This window comes from Musca vetustissima, unplaced genomic scaffold, assembly GCF_032173495.1.
Source record: "Musca vetustissima isolate MV318-11 ecotype Yass unplaced genomic scaffold, APGP_CSIRO_Mvet_v1 utg230997, whole genome shotgun sequence".
Lineage (NCBI taxonomy): Eukaryota > Metazoa > Arthropoda > Insecta > Diptera > Muscidae > Musca > Musca vetustissima.
In genome coordinates, this window is record NW_026879562.1 from 2,988 (window position 1) to 27,734 (window position 24,747).

At 33.2% G+C, this 24,747-nt stretch overlaps 1 protein-coding gene across 1 annotated transcript; it reads left to right on the forward strand.

Moving 5' to 3' along the window:
- Positions 1-19,954: 19,954 nt before the first annotated feature.
- On the forward strand, positions 19,955-21,549 carry LOC133324496 (uncharacterized; the record flags this gene model as incomplete). Its single annotated transcript, XM_061533330.1, has 1 exon — positions 19,955-21,549. A coding segment is annotated over exon 1 (1,595 nt), but the record flags the coding sequence as incomplete, so codon positions are not given.
- Between the last annotated feature and the right edge of the window lie 3,198 nt (positions 21,550-24,747).

Consider the following 24,747-nt stretch of genomic DNA (forward strand, 5'->3'; position numbering starts at 1 on the left):
ACCCTGTACCACAGTGTGGTGAAGGGTATAAAAATATGCCTAAAAGCTTAAAAAACAAATATTGGGGTATGGTGTACCCAAAAACAACCGATGTATTCCATTTCCAATATCAAATCTCATAGGTGACCAAATAATAAAGGTTTCTCCTACCGTGATAAAACTATGCTGCAGCATGCTATATGGTGTAGGCGGTTGCTCAATTAGGTCCTGATTTACATATAGCTCCCATACATAATTTTCTCGACTTCATACAAATGTTACGCTAAAGAATCCAAGTCTTCCCGATTGAGATGCAATTTGTCATAGACGTCAGAATAGCATTTGTATTGTTTTTCATTGGTCTAAATATCTACGTGGATGGGCATGGTGAAGGGCATCATATAGACGGCCCCGTCCGACTTTTGATATTTCCTTGCTGGTTTTTTATTATCTATGTATAATGGAGTAATGTAAGTTGCTCCAAGGGAAAAATCATATATTTTTTCCCAGAAATTCAATCAAACACGCAGGTGACAACATGATATTGTGAATTTGATTTTCCTGACATAGCCTTCATCCAATATTTCACATTACAGAGCCTGGGAGCATTGAACGGTTATTCTGCAGAATAAATGTCTAAAACACGCATTCCCATATGTGAAGGATTGTTTCTATGACATTAAAGTGAAAATGCTTGACTTCTTTATGTAGTAGTTGGACTGAAATTCAATATTTAATCATTGCGGGTCGTTAGAAAAGCGCTTTGGAATATCGTATTTCATACAAAAAATATGGTATTAAAATACTTTTGAAAATATTAAGGAAAATTCGAAACAATTTTACAAACAAAATAATAATAATTATATTAGGGTCCAAGGTACTCCTGATATGTAGGGTGCATTAAAAAAGCGGTGCCTTTGTTAAAAATAAGCTATTATTCACATGGAAATAAGCTATTATTTACATATAAGAAGGCAAGCCAATCTATAGCCATTTCGAGGTTACATTGAACAATGTAAGACCCGAAAATGTATAGGCATCTTTTATATTTAGTGGTTATGTGAAAATCGGCTGGAATGCCAAATAAAGACAATCCGGAAATTTTGTTAAAACTTTAAAAATTTATGGGGGCTAGGTTCAAACAGGGGCCATATTGCAGACATTTTGGATCCAACATATGACTCAACCTTTAAAAATACCGAAAAAAGTGTTACAAGCTCCCAGAATGCAAATGAATTGAAATATCAAACATTTAGAGGCATGTACACATATGTACACTTTTTTATAAATATATATTTTATCTTTCACCATACAGACTAGTAAAGAAAGTTCAAAAGTTGGACTGGATCTACTACATGAAAAACTGCACCACTTGGAAACATAAAACCTGTATGTAAAGTAGTAAAGTCGGACGGGGCCGATTATATGATACCCTTCACCACTATGAGTATATTTAAAAGATGCATCCTAACAGAAGGGCCATTAACATGAAATTGGATCAACTAAACTAAACCGTTCGAAATACACATGGAAGCTATGGCTGCATTCAACAAAATTGTTGTGCAAAAGTTCGTGTTAATCGGGCAAACATTAGGAGTTTGGTACACCATTTATGTAAACTCGGACGAATATTTATGTATATGTGGGAGCTATATGGAAAATCTGACCCGATTTTCATGAAACATACCACACATAATTCTTGTCTCAATTCAGTACGCTGTGATATATTTTGTGCAAATAGAAAGAAATATAGGGACTTTGGTGCACCATTTACATTAAATCGGACGAAAATATATATGGGAGCAATATCTAAATCTGAACCGATTTTCAAGAAGCTTAGCACACATCAGCATTTACCTTAAATTGGACGAAAATATATATATAGCACACATCATTGTTGGCTTATTTAAGTACGCTATGCCAAATTTCGTGCAAATCGAATGACATATAGGGACTTTGGTGCACCATTTACATTAAATCGGACGAAAATATGTATGGGAGCTATGTCTTAATCTGAAACGATTTTCCCAAATTCAGTAGTGTTCGTCCTTGGGCCAAATAGATGAGCTATGCCAAATTTCATCCAATTCCGATCATAAATGCGACCTGTACTTTGTGTACAATTTAACATCAACAGATGGATGGATAGATGGACATGCATAAATCGTCTCAGAAAGTGATTCTATGCATATTTTCAAAAGGAAACATGGGTCTATCTCGTTTCCTTTTGCCTGTTACAAACATATTCACAAAGACATAATACCCTGTACCACAATGTGGTGAGGGTATACAAATTTTACTGTGGTTTTAAAAAGGATCTATGTACCACTTTTGCTCCAGCATTAAGAACATTTAATAATTTGATTATTTATTCTGACATTTTTAAATTTAAATTGTCAAATAGTGTTACATTCAACAAATTTGTTTAATACCATATTTAAACAAAACTCATGCACATAATATCGAAATTTACTACAAACATTATTATTGCTTTGCGGTCAATTATACGAGTATCAACCGAATGGACCACATACAATTGATTTTAGGTTGCGGTGACATCGCAGCCTAAGGGGCAATGATTAGTAATTTTGTTGTAAATATGTAAATTGGGGCCGTATTCTATGGACAAGTAAAAACAAAATAAAACTAGAAGGTATTTCATCACTTTAAAAACTTCGAAATAAGTCCTAATTTACTGCCAGCTATATTTATCTCAAAGTGTGGAAGATAATATTTAAATATCAACAAACACAAAGGCTTGCCAATTTTTAAAGGAATATTCAATTCCTCACGAATGAGCAATCTGGGCAATTTGAGTTGTTATGTGTATGTATGTAAATTTACAAACTACTCAAGTGCAATGTAGAAAATATTAATGGTATACAACTTCATGTAGACAAATTCACAATAAAATTGGTTTGCAAATTCTGACAAAACTAGAATAAGTGAGTGCTACTATATATGGGCAATATTACATTGGTCAATATTACCCCTTTATAAGTCAAGAAATGTTATCGTATGTGAGAAAAAATGAATAGTTTGGGGGTTAGTTTATCTGGCGGCAAATTATGACAGTCGATATCGAGTTAGTTTTTTTTTTTTTTGAACAATAAATTTCGATACGATCATACCTACTGTATGACACTATCCGATCGAAAATATGGAAGAAAATTTATCATTTTTTTCGAGAGTAACCGGTAATCGGCCTGTCATAAACTTATGTTGGTTAGAATAATATTAACCAGTAAGGAAATTAGTAAAGTCGGACTGGGCCGACTATATGATACCCTTCACCACTTTGGGGATATTCTACATATGTATCTTTACAGATGTCGTCTTTTCGAAGGAACATTGACATGAAATTGAACGAACATAAAAATGCGATCTTTATCTATAAGTTCACTGTTTAAAATGTAATATCAATCAAGCACCCATTGATTATTTGGTTTACAATCAACATGATTAGGTCGAAATTAATATATGGAAGCTATGCTATATCTAAATCTGAACCGATTTCAAGGAATCTTGCCCGTGATTAATTTATATTAATTTCAGTACGTTTTGCCAATCGACCTAGCTATGGATCTTTAGTACACTATTTACTTAAAATCGGGCGAAAGTACATATAGGAACTATATCTGAACCAATTTCAAGAAAACTTGACACACGAAAAGTTATAGTAACTTCAGTACTTTGTCCAAAATGGTGTGCGGGTCGGCCAAACTTTGGTTCTTTAATGCACATTAAATCGGACGAAAATATATATGGAAGCTATATCTAAATCGGAACCGATTTTCTAGAAACTTGGCACACATCATTCTGCACCTAATTCAGTACTCTATGCCAAATTTCATGCAAATCGAATGATATATGGGGTCTTTGGTGCACCATTTACCTTAAATCGGACGAAGCTATATATGGGAGCTATATCTACATCTGAACCGATTTTCTCGAAACTTGGCACACCTAATTCTGGACCTAATTCAGTACTCTGTGCAAAATTTCGTGCAAATCGAAAGATATAGAGGGACTTTGATGCCCCATTTACCTTAAATCGGACGAAAATATATATGGGAGCTATATCTAAATTTGAACCGATTTTTCCCAATTTCAATAAGGTCCTTGGGCCATATAAGTGACTTGTGCCAAATTTCATTCAAATCGGATCATAAATGTGACCTGTTTACAATTTAACATCTACAGACGGACGGACGTACATGCATAAATCGACTCAGAAAGTGATTCTATGCATATTCTCAAAGGAACCATGTGTCTATCTCGTTTCCTTTTGCCTGTTACAAACATATGCACAAAGACATAATACCCTGTACCACAGTGTGGTGTAGTGTATAAAAACCAGTAAGATCAAAAGTTGGACGGGCCGACTATACTATACCCTTCACCACTTTGGGTACATACAAGAGATGTTAACATCTACAATATCCTGTAGATAGAACAGACATAGAATCTTTCGAGGACCACTGATATGGAATCGGGCGAAATAAATAGATAGATATTTAAACCAATTGAAAAACCCCATACACATACCATTATGAAATCAATGAAAACTTGCATGTCAAACGGGCAGATTCTGGATTCTTTGGTACCATTTGTATGAAATCGAGTAAAATTATGTATGGGAGCTACATACCTATAAGCACATGGGCCTAATTGAGCAACAGTTGCATAGAACATTTGTTTTTTGTTATCACTCTATCAATTTTGTTATCACTAATCAATTTAATATCCTCTGCCAAATTTCGTGTAAATCAAACAGACATAGAGTTATGTTTTATGCTTGATAATAAAACACATTGTTATTGTTCTTGTAATATTTTATTATAAATTCAATAGTTATTTATTATTTCGGCTAAAGACTTAATATTTAACCGATATTTCAAGTAACAACATTTAAATTTGAGATCAACTTACGAACTAACTTTTAAATATGTAATCATCTTCTTACAACTTATAACTACATTTTATCGGTTATGATTTTACTCTCTATTATTCTCTCTGTCTGAAGAGTATTTCGGGAATAAAGTGGGCAGTTTGCACAGAGATAAAAATAAGAGAGTTATAATAATAAGAGAGTGAGTTATGATAATAAAAGATATTTATAATAATAAGAGAGAGATAGATTAATATTTAAAGAAGATAGATAATTAGAGTATGTGAACATGATAACAGTAGAGGACATAGAATGTGACTCCCCCATCCCTTGATATTACATTACTCCTGGAATGTACTTATAATAATATATGGAAAAAAAACTGGTTAAATATGAACATTTACATTAGTCACTTGAGTGATATTTATACTATTTTAATCTTTACAATATGTTTTATTTTACATAGTTATTTGTATTCGCAATTTCTTTCAAATGTTATAATAAGTTAGATTAAAACAAAAAATTTATACATTTTAATTTCTTCATGACGGTATTCTATTCCTTAAATTTTCTGCCATCAAATAAATAATCATCGTTCAATATATTTTTAATCAATTTGCAATAAATAGTAAAAATATAGATTTCATGAAGGAATATAACCGTCTTATTTCTCCTATACGTACATATCTTGCAATAGAATATTTTGCTAAAAAATGTAATATTTGTTTCATCTGAAAAATTGCCTACTTCTGCTGCGCTATAATCTTTGTGTTTAAATTTCCGTTTGTCTACCACATTTCTCTCATTTATTGGTTTCAAAATATCTCTTATAAAATCATTACTGTTTTTGAAAATACAATCACCGAAATTATGGTTTTTATACTTGTCTTCAGTTAAAATTTGTGTTTTGGATTTTAATTTTAAATATTTATTATTGAGATTTTGTTGTGTTATTCTTCGATTAATTTTAATATAAGATTTTTCTTTAACATCTGATAAATTTATTTCTTTACACCTTTCCGAGTCTTTGTCATATTTTACTGGAATCGTACTATCGCCTATTGTGACATAGGGAAGAGATTTGCCATATATTGATTTATATGAGAATTCAGAGGTTTTAATATCTTTTGTACATATCTTATTTGTATTTTCCAAATTGAAGCTATTTATTTTATTCATTTTGGAATCAAATGTGAAATTATTATTTATTTGCTTATGTTCCAAAATGTTATTACTATTTACATTCTCCTCAATATTTTCAATCTGCACTGATTTATGGTTATTTACATGATCATTTTTAGTATTACTGCTTTTTAGTTTAGAGCTCTCAGTTCTGTTATTGTTTTCTTTAATATCAAAATTTTTTAATAGAATAGTTTTTATGTTTTCCCAATTTGTTGGATTATTACTGTTAATGAGTACAATGTTAGCTATACCAAATATTTTATATCTAATTTTAATATCAAAGAGAGTTAATACGAGACCTGTGGCATATTGCCTAATATTTTCTATTCTCTTTATAAAAATAGGGAGTTCTTCTTTTTCTCCATTGAATGCAGGAACGCTCTCCAGAAGTTGAAACTCTCTAATATTAGACATGTTTTGTATTTGTTACTCTGCTCTCTTATGATGATCTGCTTGAAAATAGGGTAAATATGTTGTTCGAAGAGATTACTCTCATTTATTGACGACCATAATTGTTGTTGTATGAATTGTGGGGTGGGGAGAATTTTTAATTCTGGGTGGTCTTTTGGTCACGTATGCCTTTTCAGTGTGAAATTTTGCAACATCGTTTCTTTTAAATGCTTTGATGTATTGTTGTTATGGTAGTTTTTGTTAACTTCTTAATTTTCTTCACTTTATTTGAATTTGATTGTCATTGATGGGTAACTATAATTGTCTTTGATAATCACTTTTGATGTTTTCAAATTTCGTTTTCATTAAGTAGAGTTTCGGATGAATTTATTAGTTGCAAATAATAATGTTGTGATTGTTAAAATTGTTTATATAAATTGAAATGTAGGTTCTGGAAATTATGTTTTAACTTTGTGTATGGTTCAGAGGTTTGTTGCCATGATGAATTTGTGTCCTTCCTTTTCTTTATATTTTCTTGGTGAGATGGGTAGTGGTAGCTCTAATATTCTGTTATTCTGAATTGATATTTTGATTCGTGGAGTGGGTAATTTTTGGTCACGTACACATGAAATTTTGCAACGTCTAATTTTAAAGTTTGAATACGTTTCTATTTTTTTGTAACAAGTGTTCGTTGATTATGTGGAGTTAGTTGTTTTAATCAAAATGTATTAAACCTGGAGTTCATTGTAGGTACAGTTTCGTATAAGGTTTTTAGTTGTACTTTAAATATATTTTGATTTAGTCTTTTTAAAAATTTTTCGATATGTAAAATATTTGTTTTTCACATATTTACGAAAATTATTAAAATAAGTTTTTCACTATTTTTAATATGTTTGGAAAAGTTTTGATATTTTCCACATATTGGTTCGTGAACCGACTGCGCCAGTTATGTTTTATGCTTGATAATAAAACACATTGTTATTGTTCTTGTAATATTTTATTATAAATTCAATAGTTATTTATTATTTCGGCTAAAGACTTAATATTTAACCGATATTTCAAGTAACAACATTTAAATTTGAGATCAACTTACGAATTAACTTTTAAATATGTAATCATCTTCTTACAACTTATAACTACATTTTATCGGTTATGATTTTACTCTCTATTATTCTCTCTGTCTGAGGAGTATTTCGGGAATAAAGTGGGCAGTTTGCACAGAGATAAAAATAAGAGAGTTATAATAATAAGAGAGTGAGTTATGATAATAAAAGATATTTATAATAATAAGAGAGAGATAGATTAATATTTAAAGAAGATAGATAATTAGAGTATGTGAACATGATAACAGTAGAGGACATAGAATGTGACTATAGGACCTTCGGCACATAAAATGGAACGAAAATATATATAAGACCTAAATCAAAATCTGAACTGATTTCAACAAACCTTATCACACATAATTTTTCCTCAATTGCATACGCTATGCAAAATTTTGCTCAATCGGACAAATAATGGGAGTTTGGTGTATCATTCATAAAAAATCAGACGAAACTATATATGGGAGCTATATCTAAATCTGAACCGATTTCCACAAAACTTCGCAGACATCAGTTAGAACATAATTCAGTACGTTGCGCAAAATTTTGTCCCAATCGGACTAATACTTTCAGTTTAGTGCACCATTTACCTAAAATCGGACGAAACTATATATGGGAGATATATCTAAATCTGAACCGATTTCAACAAAACTTCGCATACATTAGTCGGGGTCTAATTCAGTACTCTGTGCAAAATTTTGTGCCAATCGGACAAAAACTGAGAGTTCGATGCACCCTTCACAAAAAATCGGACGAAACTATATATGGGAGCTATAACTAAATCTGAACCGATTCCAAAAAAACTTTGCACACATAGGCAGGACCTGATGCGCTGTGCAAACTGTTGTCCCAATCGGACAAATATTGGAAGTTTGGTGCATCATTTACATAAAATCGGACGAAACTATATATGGGAGCTGTATCAAAACCTGAAACGATTTTCTCGAATTTCAATAAGGTTCGTCCTTGGGCCAAATTAGTGAACTGTGACGGTCGGACAGACGGACATGCGTAAATCGACTCAGAAAGTGCTTCTATGCATATTCTCAAAAGGAACCATGGGTCTATCTCGTTTCCTTTTGCCTGTTACAAATATATGCACAAAGACATAATACCCTGTACCACAGTGTGGTAAATGGTATAATAACAATGTATGGAAATTTGTTTGCGGATTAAACAATTTTGTATATGGGAAATTACAAAATTCTTTTAAAATTCCCTTAAAAAAATTTTGAAAATTTTTTTTGCGAGCACATTTATGATTTTTGGTACATAGGTTAAGAAAAATATGCTGATTCGAAATCTGTTCGCGTTCACAAATTCGGATGCTGCGCACAAAAGTTATAGCGGTTGTAAATCTTGTATTTCAAATATAAATTAAATGGATTCCTATTCGTTATAATTCGCGAATTTCTTCAAAAATGCTTCAACACCATTGTTTTCTTTGCATACTAGTCAAATCACACTGAAATACGGTTTAATAGTCGCGAAAAACAAATAGAAACATGAATATATTGGAAAATAAAATAAATTAATTTTTGAATTAAAACTAAATTTTTTTTGTGAATTTTCGATTTTTTTAGTATGGTTAAGAGGATACGGGTTTGCCTTAATCTTCTAAAATATACGACGCTTTCTTCTGCAAATTCTTTTAGATGATTGTTAAATATCGGTAGATTCATCTGATAAGAGTTTCGACGTCATTAATGGCTAAATATATTGCACTTACAATACATAAAAATGATCAATATTAAAAAGCTTGCAATTCGCGAATTAGTTGAAATCAGTTGATGCGCATGCGATTTTCGTATAAACCGAATCAATGTCTTTCAATAATTATTAATTTTTCGATGTTTAATTTAGCGGTCAAAGTGTGCCACTCGATGCACTTTACTATGCAAAAACCCTAAAAATTGCTAAAAATCACGCAACGTGCATACTATTTTTATGCGCATCCGATTTCAGTAATCTCCTATGAAAATACGCAAAAGGATACCTATTTTAAAAGGATTGGTTAAGAACCGCGGATGTGCCTCCACAATCAATTTTGGATAAAATACGCATATTATTCGCTTATCGATGTATTTTTGACCTATTTCCACACAGATTCGCGAATTTGACAATACAAGCATAAATGCATGTAAAATTAATTGTCAAAATAAGGTTTTGCAGTTTTTCCCACACTCAACGTACCTATATCCGCCGTTTTATTGGACGAAATTGAACATGGATGGGCTCATTAGATCCGGCACGTAAAAAAACTAAAATCACGCGGGGTTCCACGGAATTTGAATGGACTTTTTTAATTTTAGACTCAAAAAATATGTTTTTTATAAAAATGTACGCACCAAATGTTCGTCTTTGGAACCCAATTGCAAAGAAGCTACAGTGAGCACATTCATGAGATATACACTAAACGATGCAGAATCACGAGTTCTACAATCCTATAATTAGTTTATTCTATTATCTTGATGCGCATCCTAATTATAAGAAAAATTCAAAAAACACGGAAAATCCGGCTTCAAAATGTCAGCATCCATTTTGGGTGGATGCAGTGATTATATCGAAAAATCATACATTAGAACCATATTGTCCATGGGGTATTCTGCAACGTAGTCACTGATCACATGTGCGTGCGTTGTGTAGTTTAGCCACAAATCGGGAACGAACACAAAAAAACTCGTTGGCTTCAACACATTTTCAACCATTTTTTTACATTACCACCATCACAGCTTCTACGCAACTTATTATTTATTACCAACAGCTCATTTATTTGGCCCAAGGACGAACTTTATTGAAATTTGTGAAAATCAGTTCAGATTTAGAAATAGCTCCCATATATATTTACGTTCGAATTTTAATGAATGATACCCTAATATTTCTTTCGATTTGCTCGAAGTTTGGTATAGCCTACTAAATTGAGTCTCCAAAGATGTGTGGTAAGTATCGTAATAATCGCTTCAGATTTAGATATAGCTCCCATATATATTTTCGTTGGATTTAATGTAAATGGTGCACGAAAGTCCCTATATATCTTTCGATATGCACGAAATATATATTATTAGATATAGCTCCCATTTATATTTCCTTCAGAGTTTATGTAAGTGGTGCACAAAAGTCCCTATATAACCTTCAATTTTCAAGAAATTTGGCAGAATTGTGTGTGCTAGATTTCGTAAAAATCGGTTCAGATTTAGATATAGCTCCAATATATTTTCGTCCGATTTAATTTTAATTTTGCACAGAACGTGCATAAGTTGGATATAGCTTCCAAATCTATTTTCGTCCGATTGTAAGTAAATGTTGCACCAAACGCTACATGTTTTTTTACAGATTTTGCCCATATATATTTCTATATTAAATATATTTTATATGTATTTATGACATATCTAAAATATGTGAACATAGTAGTTATTAAAATATTGTGATTGTGTTGGCATCTCTGACCATTCTGGTGTAAATCGATTCAAACAGAAAAATCATATAAAATAATTCGAATATTACTTATAACGTGAGTGGCTTCCGTTTTGTTGGATGGCGATGAAATACTTAAAAATAGTTTTGGAGAGTACACCCAAAAATGCAACGTACCTGAGTCCCCGAATACAGAAAGAGTTAATGGAAATAATAGTAGAATACATCCAGAAGCCTATTGTAGAAGAAGTGAAAAGTGCTGCATTCTTTTCGGTTTTAGCGGATGAAACTATGGATGTTTCGGGAAAGGATCAGCTATCAAAATGTATTAGATTCTTTGACAAGCTATCTAAGAAAGCCAAAAATTTTCTTTTTGGCTAGGCGGTAAAGAATTATCGACCTCATAATAAACACGTTAACCCTTTGTGGCCCAATGTTGCCCACAGGCAACAAAATGTTTTAGAGCTTATAGTTAGTATGCAGCTAGTAGATATATATTATTTGGATTTCATTTGTCAAGACCTGATTATGGATGGCACATATCAAAAGAAAAATCCCACAAATTCGAAATTTTGGTGAAGTTATGAGCTTTTCAATATAGAGAATAGGTTAAATTTATGTACAGTACTAATTTGTATACACAGTACAGTTAATCGCTTCGTAATCAAATTGCGTAAATTCTGTCATACTATTATTTTTTATTCTTGTAAAAATGAATATAGATAATAATTTAAAATGATTTTTCTGTCGATTTTACATTTGGTTTTCTTGATATTGGACTTTAATTTTTCCGAAAGAATGTACTGTATCTCCTGAATGCAAGGATGTGAATATAAATTTGCTCTAACATTGCGGAAAAAATCGGGGCTCAAAGGGTTATTCAAGTTGGCTTGTATCCAACATTTTTGAGAGGTCAATGAAATGACGGCGCGTCTAACATATCAGTCAGTGGAACGCATGCCATTATTAAATCGAAATACCCTTCTGCCGAATACATTCATTGTTCCTTTCACATTTTAAATTTAACTTTAAATGCAGTTTCGAAATTTCTACTAAATTTAATAACATTTGAGTTTGGGGAAACGGATTGAGCTGAAATACTGAAATAAATTTTACCGTCGGAGTGTAGTATAGTGATATGTATGTAGTTTTGGAAATTTTTACCTATGTGTACGAAAGGTAAATTTAGTACAATTTGGATTTGAGTGAACCGATAGATCTGGCATGTAATTTGGACATAAGATTACTACTGCATTGTACAATTGAGGTATGTTGGTAGTTTGAGAAATGTGTACTAAATTTAGATGTTTTTGAAATTTCTACTAATTTGTACTAAATAGTACCAAATGTGTATTTGGGTGAACCGAATAGCTAGAAGACTGAAATTTGAAAATAAGGTGTGGAATGGCTATTAAATTTGGTACAATTTAAATTGTGTCTGAAGCGATAGATTTGAAATCCTGCAATCGGGAAATAAAATTTTCATTGGTTGTTTAATATAGTATATTGGTACCAAATGTGGATTTGGGTGAACCGATAGAGCTGGAATCCTAAAATTTCGAGTTTAGGATCACAGTTGGTGTGTAAGATTGGGCTATGTAAGAAGTTTTGGAAACTCATACTAAGCGATTGGGCTGGAATCCTGCATCCTGGAAATATGATTTCTATTGGATTTGTATTAATGTGTACTAAATCGTACTAAATTTGGTAAAATCAACACTTGATAGATTGAGTTCTAATCATGGAATGAATTTTGGATATAGTTTTGGAAATAAACAAGTAGTGGATGTTAGGACAAACCATTCTTATTACATATGATCGTAACTCAAAACTTATATAAATATTACGAATTTTCAAAATTAACATATGAAATTATATTTCTGTTTTTAGCTTGTTGTGATGCAGTTAATATTCATCACAGAATTGCAAAATTCGATTCTTTATTAGGTATATCACTAACATCTCTCTTATTTGATTACACCCTAAATTTGTCCCAGTTTCTTATGACTATTCATCAACTACATTTAGTAGTTGATAAGTTAAATCCTATACGACAAAATAATGAAGAGGGAAGAGCCCGACAATGTGATGCGTGACAATGTGATGGAGATTGTATCTTTAAATATAAATATAATGTGAAGCCTACGCTGTTCTTCATTAGCTCTCATGTCACAAATCTGAATATATATATATATATATATATATATTTTTGTGACCTCAATGAAAATAAAATATTGTCCAAAGAAATGTTGTTAATATTTTCTAATAAATATATACGAATATGACTTGTGGACAAATGATCTATATCACACTAAAACATTGTTTTATAAGTAATTCATTCATAATTCATTGAAAGTGCGAGCCATGAATAATATTGATCCTAAGAACAACTCCTGCTAAATGATATCTTTTTATACCCTCCACCATTTCCGACCCTATAAAGTATATATATTCTTGATCAGCGTAAAATTCTAAGACGATTTAAGCATGTCGGTCTGTCTGTTGTAATCACTCTAGCGTCTAAACGAATAGATAGAGCCCCAAAATTTTGCATAGAGTATTTTGTCAGCAGGCAGGTCAAGTTCGAAGATCGGCTATATCGATCCACGTTTAGGCATAGCTCTTATATAAGGGTACCCCCAAATTTTCGGTATTTTGAGGTTCTTGAGCGCGTTTTTCAACCGAATTCGCTGAAATTTGGTATTTTGTAGTCGTATATGGTAACAAATCTCCCTACCAAAAATTATTAATATTCACCCCCTTTTAGGGGTAGTCCCCATATAACCGCCCTTTTTATACCCTCCACCATAGTATGGAGGGTATACTAATTTTGTTTTTCCGTTTGTAACTCATCGAAATAATCATTTCCCACCCTATAAAGTATATATATTCTTGATCAGCGTAAAATTCTAAGACGATCTAAGCATGTTCGTCTGTCCGTCTCTTGTAATCACTCTAGCGTCTAAACGAGTTGAGATAGATCGCCAAAATTTTGCACAGAGTCGTCTTTTGTCTGCAGGCAGGTCAAGTTCGAAGATGGGACATATCGGTCCACGTTTAGGCATAGCTCCAATATAAGGGTACCCCCCAATTTTCGGTATTTTGGGGTTCTTGAGCGCGTTTTTTAACCAAATTCGCTGAAATTTGGTATATTGAGTTGCTATTGGGTACCTAATTTCTCCACAAAATAATATACATATAGTTCCATTTTTTCTGGTAGCCCCCATATAACGGTACCCTCTAATTTTCAGTATTTTGGGGGTTTTGATCGTAGTTTTCAAGCGAATTGGCTGTAATTTAGTACTTTGAGTTCTTATTGGGTACCAAATCTCTCCACTAAAAATTATAAATATAGGTCCATTTTTTCTGGTAGCCCCCATATAAGGTACCCCCCAAATGTCGGTATTTTGGGGTTCTTGAGCGCGTTTTTCAACCGATTTCGCTGAAATTTGGTACATTTGGTTCTTATTGGGTGCCAAATATCTCCACCAAAAATTATAAATGTAGGTCCAATTTTTCTGGTAGCCCCCACATAAAGGTAACCCCAAATTTCCCCATTTTGAGGTTCTTGAGCACGTTTTTCAACCGAATTCGCTGAAACTTCGTATTTTGTAGTCGAATATGGTAACAAATTTCCATACAAAAAAATTTTAATATGCAGCCCCTTATTGGGGTAGTCCCCATATAGCCCCTTTTTATACCCTCCACCATAGTATGGAGGGTATATTAATTTTGTTTTTGTAACTCATCGAAATAATCATTTCCCACCCTATAAAGTATATATATTCTTGATCAGCGTAAAATTCTAAGACGATCTAAGCATGCCCGTCTGTCCGTCTCTTGTAATCACTCTAGCGTCTAAACGAGTTGAGATAGATCGCCAAAATTTTGCACAGAGTCGTATTTTGTCTGCAGGCAGGTCAAGTTCGAAGATGGGACATATCGGTCCACGTTCAGGCATAGCCCCATTTAAGGGTACCCCCCAATTTTCGGTATTTTGGGGTTCTTGAGCGTTCTTGAGTTTTGCAACCAAATTCGCTGAAATTTGGTATATTGAGTTGCTATTGGGTACCTAATTTCTCCACAAAATAATATACATATAGTTTTATTTTTTCTGGTAGCCCCCATATTTCGCTGAAATTTGGTACATTTGGTTCTTATTGGGTGCCAAATATCTCCTCTAAAAATTATAAATGTAGGTCCAATTTTTCTGGTAGCCCCCATATAAGGGTACCCCCAAATTTCCCCATTTTGAGGTTCTTGAGCACGTTTTTCAACCGAATTCGCTGAAATTTCGTATTTTTTAGTCGAATATGGTAACAAATTTCCCTACAAAAAATGTTTAATATGCACCCCCTTTTTGGGGTAGTCCCCATATAACCCCTTTTTATACCCTTCACCACACTGTGGTACAGGGTATTATGTCTTTGTGCATATGTTTGTAACAGGCAAAAGGAAACGAGATAGACACATGGTTCATTTTGAGAATATGCATAGAATCACTTTCTAAGTCGATTTATGCATGTCCGTCCGTCCGTCCGTCTGTCTGTCTGTCTGTCCATGTATTTTTGTGAACAAAGTACAGGTCGCATTTATGATCCGATTTGAATGAAATTTGGCATAGGTCACTTATTCGGCCCAAGGACGAACCCTATTGAAATTGGGAAAAATCGGTTCAGATTTAGATATAGCTCCAATATATATATTTAACCGATTTAATGTAAACGGCCCCTATATATCCTTCTATTTGCACGAAATTTGGTACAGCCTAATCATTTAGGTCTAGAATGATGCCTGCCAAATTTCGTGAAAATCGGTCTAGATTTAGATATAGCTCCCATATATAGTTTCGTCCGATTTCATGTAAATGGTGCCCCAAAGTCCCTATATATCCTTCGATTTGCACAAAATTTGGCATAACGTACTGAATTAAGCCTAGAGTGATGTCTGCCAAGTTTCAAGAAAATCGGTCCAGATTTAGATATAGCTCCCATATATAGTTTCGTCCGATTTCATGTAAATGGTGCCCCAAAGTCCCTATATATCTTTCGATTTGCACGAAATTTGGCATAACGTACTGAATTGAGCCTAGAATGATGCCTGCCAAGTTTCGTGATGCCTGCCAAGTTTCGTGAAAATCGGTCCAGATTTAGATATAGCTCCCATATATAGTTTCGTCCGATTTCATGTAAATGGTGCACCAAAGTCCCTATATATCTTTCGATTTGCACGAAATTTGGCATAACGTACTGAATTAAGCCTAGAGTGATGTCTGCCAAGTTTCAAAAAAATCGGTCCAGATTTAGATATAGCTCCCATATATAGTTTCGTCCGATTTCATGTAAATGGTGCCCCAAAGTCCCTATATATCCTTCGATTTGCACGAAATTTGGCATAACGTACTGAATTGAGCCTAGAGTGATGTCTGCCTTATAGATTGATTTTAAGTAATTTACGCACCTGTGACAATTGAGCATAGAATTACGTAGTTGCGTTTTCTAGAAGTACAGGCATAGCCCAACGGATGACCTATTTATATTTGTTTGAAGTCGATTTACATTCTTTATGGACAGATCTAGGTAGATTCACATTTAGATTAATATAACATATTATATTTCATCCAATTTCATGTTAATAGTCCTGTTTAATATACCCATAGTGGTGAAGGGTATCATATAGTCGGCCCCGTCCGACTTTACTACTTTCCTTACTGGTTTCTATTAAAAGAGTTATGCAATTTGTCCGCGTTTTGGGTTGGGTTCTAAAACTCTGTTGTAATCATATCACCAGCGGAGGATATCGAGATAAAAAACTAGAACATAAGGATCGATAATGAACTATATATGAACTATAACCCGTATTTAGACCTAGCCCCTGTGTGGGAGGTACCAGAAGGAGTGGACCGATATTCCCCATCTTCGAATTTGAACTAAGTTTGGAAGAAATAATAAGATGAGCAAAGTTTGGATGAAATCTAAATTTTCTGAAGCAGATTTGGTCCAAAGAAACATGGGGTGTAGAACCAATATTTCGATGAGGCAAATTTTCACGGTGTTAACGCTATAATTATCCATTAAAAATTTCTGAAATTTGTATTATAGTTTACATAGAAATGTCGGTATAGGTCCAATTTTTGGTATGTTCCCTATATTTTCATTTCTAGTACCTGTAAGTATATCTATGGTGGAGGGTATCAAAAGTTCGGCCCGGCCGAACTTAACGCTTATTCACTTGTTTCTAATAAAAGAGTTATGCAATTTGTCTGCGTTTTGGGTTGGGTTCTAAAACTCTGTTGTAATCATATCACCAGCGGAGGATATCGAGATAAAAAACTAGAACATAATGAACTATATATGAACTATAACCCGTATTTAGACCTAGCCCCTGTGTGGGAGGTACCAGAAGGAGTGGACCGATATTCCCCATCTTTGAATTTTAACTAAGTTTGGAAGAAATAATATGATGTGCAAATTTTGTATGAAATCTAAAATTTTCTGAAACGGATTTGGTATAAAGAAACATGGGGCCTAGAACCAATATTTCGATGAGGCACATTTTCACCGTGCTAAATTGTATACACCCTCATTAGCCATATGGCTGAGAGTATAATTATCCATTAAATATTTCTGAAATTTGTATTATGGTTTACATAATCCCTTTTTTGAAATGTAGGTATAGATCCACTTTCTGGTATGTTCGCTATATTATGATGTCAGTGTATCTAGGGTGGAGGGTATCCAAAGTTCGGCCCGGCCGAACTTAACGCTTTTACACTTGTTTTATTATCAAACAAACTACGAGTTTGTCAAAAAATGTTTGCTTTGTATCCCGTTTTCTTTGGATTAGGGACTATATAAGAAACGGACGAACATAAACAGAAATCAATTATGTAGACTGTAAAGTTACATGTTAAAGCGATAATGGCATTTCTTTCCTGAGGACCTGAAAAATATACCCAATTGAGCTATACCACCATATGTTTTCTATACACACATTCCTTAGAGAAACGCACATCTTGTCCTTGTTATCTAAAACAAAATCGCTGCATCCTTGTCATTTTATATTTGACCAAATCGTTAGCTATCTTTTCATTTTATGTTTATTAGATATCATTTAATATGTATAGGAAAATCACCACTTAGATAAAGATTTATGATTAGTAAATCGATCAATCACTTCAATTCATTTCTTGTTATGACCATAACTTGGCAGCTTCGTGTCAATAACTGATGTGATAAAAACTGACAAATTTATAATGGCGGTGAGTGGGCGGAATCTCGTGTTTGGGGTGTTAAAATGTCGTAAAAATTCCCCAAAGAAAGAATTTTTTTTTACTTTTTTACAGTGCTTGCAGTGACATGTTTATTGTTTCTTCTTCAAAGATATGTGAAACAACATATCGGATAAGTGTGTTAATTTATCATAATTCGATTTACGCTACAGAAATATTGAGAGTGGAACAGTAGATGTTATTTAGATAAAATGTCATATTTCAGGGATGGATGTGCTCAATTTGATTTATTATAAGCTTTTCTCAGTAGATAGAGAATTATGTATCGCAATATTGTAAAGAAAGTATGTTCACGTTCGTGAAATGGCTATGTTTGGAACACCCTGTGTTTTTAATGCCAAACCATCACAACTCTGGTCGATCTGGTGACAATGGTGGGCAGCTTGGGACTTTTTTGTTGGATGCTCAAATGGCGTACTAGTTGGAATTTATACTAGCGAATAAAAGTTTTTTAATTATCAAATTTTGCCACTCGTTGTTGTATAGTTGAACAGAACGAACGTCTTTAAATAAATATTGTTATTTTTAATCGAAAAGTCGGTCGTGAGTTTGCATTTTTTATTGATATATTTTGCAAAAATAAATTAGAGGAAAGTGTTTTTCCCAATATTGTGAATAAATAAAAATACAAGTGTTTTTATTTATTAAAGTTGGTGCCTGATTGCCGTTGTTGTTCCCGCTGTGCTCCACCGGTGATTTTTTTTGGTTGTTGTTGGGATTTTGCCCACAAAAGTTTTGAGACAAAACATCGTCCTTCGAGCCGGATCCGGAGTACGAGGAAATTGTTCGATTCATATTGTTGAATTTTGGGCGAAAATCAGGTAAATAATATTTTTCTGGGATAATATAATTAATTTTTGATAAAAAATAATCATAATTGCAAATTTGCAACATTTTTCAAAAATTATTATTTATCCCATTTTATGTGTAGAAAGTGTTGATCTGGCAACTCCGTCACAGCTGATCGTCGCTTTGACAGATAACACTAACAACAAACAGTGGATTACTCGTTGATCTTCTTCTTGTTTGTTAGTTTTTTGTCATTCTTTTTTCGTGTTTGCTTTTATTTGCAAAATATTCATTTGTTTTATTTATTGTAAATAAATAAAAATTCGCAAAGTTTTATAAAAATAAAAATAATAATAAATAAAAAATATTCTAGTGAAAGTGGTCGTCCACAGTGTTTTTTGAAAAATTAATTAAATATTACAAACTTTTTGGCGAATTAGCACCAAGGACGGACGGACATCCGTAAATATTTTTTTGTAAAAATTTTATTTATTAAAAGTGAAATTTATCATTACTACATGATAAATTTATTAATTTTAAAATAATCAAATTTATTTTGGTGTTTTTGGAGTATTTTGGTGCGTATTTTGCATTTTTTTTATTATTTTTCATAGTTTCTTTCATTGTTGCTGTCCATTGTTTACATTATTGACAGCTGTAATATACGTGAAGAGGAGACTTATAATAACAAGTTGACTCGTCCTTCTTTTATAAAATTCCAATTGTAGGTGCATTTATTGTTTGATTTAATTGTATTTTTTTGGTTATTGGCCATTTTTAAAAATACAGTGAATAATTTTCACATACAAAATCTAACATTTGTCCTAAATTGGGTAAAATATCGAATTTTTATAATCTTGAAACACGTTTTTGGTAATATTTTGGTTGAAATTGTAAGACTTATTGAAGGAAAAGATGGCAGATTCCAAGTTTTTCCTAAAATTTAAGGCTCTTGCGACATTGTTATTGGATTTTGAAAATGAATATAATGCCATAACACCAGGTGAACTTACTATGTTCACTATGGAGCCTCGAAAAGTTGAACTTAACCGACTTTGGTCTAGGATAAATGAATCCTATGAGAATGTTTGTGTTGAGTGTAGTGCATCTAAAGAAAGGGAAGAGGCATCACAACTTTATAGACAGTGTAAGGAAGCATATATGAGTTGTGCAGCGCAAATGGGCGAATTATCTCAGTCCTTTGTTGAACAGTCCGCTATGTCGTCTACAATGGCTAGCCCTAATCATATACCAAGGGCAGAAAGATTGGAAACTTCTTTTGCTGACCATCGTCTGCGTTTGCCTCCGTGCACCACAGAAATCTTTCACGGTGATTATTTGTCTTGGCCGTCATTTAGAGACATGTTTAAGGCAGTTTATATTGATTGTAGATCAATCACCCCGGTAGAAAAGTTGTTTTATTTGCGTCAAAGTACACAAGGGGAAGCTTTAGAAATTGTTAAAAAATCTCCTTTAACAAATGATGGTTTTGAAAATGCCTGGACAAATCTGAAAGATCGTTATGAAAATAAACGGATTTTGGTAAATAGTCAGTTGAAAATACTTTTCAGTCTAGAGTCAATAAAAAATGAGTCTGCTGGAGAAATAAAACGACTTCAAAGGGATATTAATAATTGTATTACGGCTTTGAAGTTACACCAGGTGAATATAGAAAGTTGGGATCCCATATTTGTGTTTTTGTGCTCCACTAAATTACCAACTAATACCTTATCGCTTTGGGAGCAAACGGTTAGTAATAAAACCGAGATAAGCAAATGGTGTGATCTTGATAGTTTCCTGACGGCCAGATTTCAGTCACTGGAGACTGTATATGATTTAAAGCATACTGAAGATGCTAAATCTAGTGGAGACAAAAATCCTCACGACGATTCACGATCAAGTAGAAAGATTAAATCTTATCAAGCGAACATAAACCAAAAATCTTGTTTTGTATGTTCTCAAGATCATTGGTTGAGTTCTTGTCCAAAATTTTTAAAGATGAATCAAGAACAACGATTTGTTGTCATAAAGCGAAACAATCTCTGCCTAAATTGTTTCAGTAATAACCATAAACTTAGTCAGTGTACCAAAAAAATTAGTTGCTCAAAATGTCGTTTAAAGCACCATACCCTTTTGCATAGAGAGTCTAAACCATCAGAGTCTATTGCTATTGCGAATTCTGATGCCCAGCCTAGCACTAGCAGGCAAATTGCTTCGAGCTCTTCTAGTAGTGGACCGACAGTGCAGAATTGCTTTGCAGCTACTCGAAGACAGGTTCTCCTGGGAACGGCCATTGTTCAAATTGAGGTAAATGGAATCATATTTTCGGCTAGAGCTTTAATTGATTCGGGTTCTCAAGCCACATTTATTTCCGAGAAATTGCAACGACAGCTCAATCTTCCAATTAAAAAGGTCAATGCGAGAATTTCAGGTCTAAACGATGCATTAGCGGGATCGGCCGAAAAACAATGTACATTTGTTTTGAGATCGCCTCACAATAGCTTTGAGATGCAAGTTTCTAGTTTGGTTTTACCAAAATTGACGGGAAAACTTCCTACTTATACTTTAGACATTCCTGACACGTTTTCTTTAGGAATTGTGCCCTTAGCCGACCCAAAATTTGCTAAAAGTGATCAGGTCGATCTTTTGATAGGAGGTGATATTTATCCTCAAATTTTACTGAATGGTGTGCAACGAAATGTTTTAGGTTCTCTTGTGGCACAAGAAACTATTTTTGGTTGGGTTTTAACAGGCCCAATTTGGAATGCAAACCCGGGGACTTTTACGACTTGTGTCTCTTTTTGTACGGCTGTAGAGGTGGATAAGATTTTAGAAAAATTTTGGAAATTAGAAGAGCCGCCTAAAATCTCAGAATACAGCGCTGAAGATGAATATTGTGAAGAGGTTTATAAGAAAACTACTAAGAGATTATCGGATGGAAGATACGTGGTTTCTTTGCCTTTCAAGCCTCAGTTTGCTGATGGAAACAGTTTGGGGGTTTCAAGAACAAGAGCCTCTCGACAATTTTTGAGAAATGAGATGTCATTGTGCAAAATTAAGGTTTTTTGCACAATGACATCTCATTTCTCAAAAGAAATACATGTATGAATAATCGTACAATTACTTGAAAACAATAAGTTAAACCCCCAAACTGTTTCCATCAGCAAACTAAGGCTTTTGAAAGGCAAAGAAACCACGTATCTTCCATCCGATAATCTCTTAGTAGTTTTCTTTATAATTCCACGCCATCCTATTTCAATTGCTTTTTAATCACTATAACAGCTTTTAATTGTAATTTACCAAATTCATCATTTTATTGTAGAAAAAAATTGAACAATGGCCGTTCCCAGGAGAACCTAAAAATTTCGTTGCACACCGATTTAGTAAAATTTGAGGTTAATCTCACCTCCCTATCAAAAGATACGACCTGATCACTTTTCACGAAATTTTTGGTGCACTAACAGCGATTAAAGAAAACGTGTCAGGAATATATTAAAGTATTAGTAGGAAGTTTTCCGTCAATTTTGAAAAACCAAAATCTCAAAGCTATTGCAATTCATTGTTTTTCGGCCGATCCGCTGTTTCTAAAAATTGTCGCATTGACCTTTTTAATTGGAAGTTAGCTGTTGTAATTTATCGGAAATAAATGTGCTTGAGAACCCTAGAAAAATATGATTGCCATTTACCTCAATTTGAACAATGGCCTGGAGCGTCGCACTGTCAGTCCACTACTGAGAAGAGCTCGAAGCAATAGCTAGGCTGGGCATAGACTCTGATGGTTTAAACTCTCTATGCAAAAGGGTATGGTGCTTTAAAACGACATTTTGAGCAACTAATTTTTTTGGTACACTGACTAAGTTTATGGTTATTACTGAAACAGTTTAGGCAGAGATTTGTTTCGCTTTATAACAATAAACCTTTGTTCTTGATTCATCTTTAAAAACTGTGGACAAGATTTCAACCAATGATCTTGCAGAACATACAAAACAAGATTTTTGATTTTATGTTCACCTGGTAAGATTTAAATTTTCTGCTTGATGGAGAGAATCGTGGTGGATTTTTGTTCCACTAGTTCACATCTTCAGTATGCTTTAAATCATATACAGTCTCCAGTGACTGAAATCTGGCAGTAGGAAACTATAAATCACACCATTTGCTTATCTCGGTTTTATTACTAACCGTTTGTCCCAAAGCGATAAGGTGTTCAGTTTGGTAATTTAGTGGAGCATAAAAACACAAATATTGGATCCCAACTTTCTATATTCACCTGGTGTAACTTCAAAGCCGATAATCAATTATTAATATCCCTTTTGAAGTCGTTTTTATTTCTCCAAGCAGAGCTCATTTTTTATTGATTCTAGACTGAAAAGTATTTTCAACTGACTATTTACCAAAATCCGTTTATTTTCATAACGATCTTTAGATTTGTCAAGCATTTTCAAAACCATCATTTGTTAAAGGAGATTTTTTAACAATTTCTAAAGCTCCCCCTCTGTACTTTGACGCAAATAAAACAACTTCTTACCGGGGTGATTGATCTACAATCAATATAAACTGCCTTAAACATGTCTCATGACGGCCAAGACAAATAATCACCGTGAAAGATTTCTGTGGTGCACGGAGGCAAACGCAGACAATGGTCAGCAAAAGAAGTTTCCAATCTTTCTCCCCTTGGTATATGATTAGGATTGTGACGACATAGCGGACTGTCAAACAAAGGACTGAGATAATTCGCCATTTGCACTGCACAACTTGGTATATCTTCCTTACACTCTCTATAAAGTTGTGAATGTGCTCCCCTTCTTTTAGATGCACTACACTCAACACAAACATTCTCATGCATTCATTTATCCTAGACCAAAGTAGGTAGCCCAACTTTTCGAGGCTCCATAGTGAACATGGTGAGTTCACCTGCATGGCATTATATTCATTTTCAAAATCCAATAACGATATTAGCAAGAGCTTGACTGTTTAGGAAAAACTTGGAATCTGCCATCTTCCTTTCAATAAGTCTTACAATTTCAACCAAAATATTACCAAAAACGTGTTTCAAGATTATAAAAATTCGATATTTTACCCAATTTAGGACAAATGTTAGATTTTTGTGTATGTGAAAATTATTCACTGTATTTTTAAAAAATGGCCAAATAGCCGAAAAAAATACAATTAAATCAAAACAATGAAATCCGCCTACAATTGGAATTTTATAAAAGAAGGACGAGTCAACTTGTTATTATAAGTCTCCCTTTTGGCTATACGAATAGTCAGTGAAAGAAGGACGAGTCACCTTGTTATTACAAATTGTCCTCTTGCACCTACAAGCTGTCAATGATGTAAAGAATGGACAGCAACAATGAAAGAAACTATGAAAAATAATAAAAAAAAATGCAAAATACGCACCAAAAATGCTCCGAAAAACACCAAAATAAATTTGGATTATTTTTTTTCAAAATTAATAAAATTATCATGTAGTAATGATAAATTTCACTTTTAATAAATAAAATTTTTACAAAAAATATTACGGAATATCATCGTCCCTTGATATAATTGGCCGAAAAGTTTGTAATATTAATTGATTTTTTCAAAAAACACTGTGGACGACCACTTTTCACTAGAATATTTTTATTTATTATTATTTTTATTTTTCTTTATTTATTTTCTTTATTTTCATTTTCTTTATTTATTTTTTTAAAGAAAGAAAAAAAAAG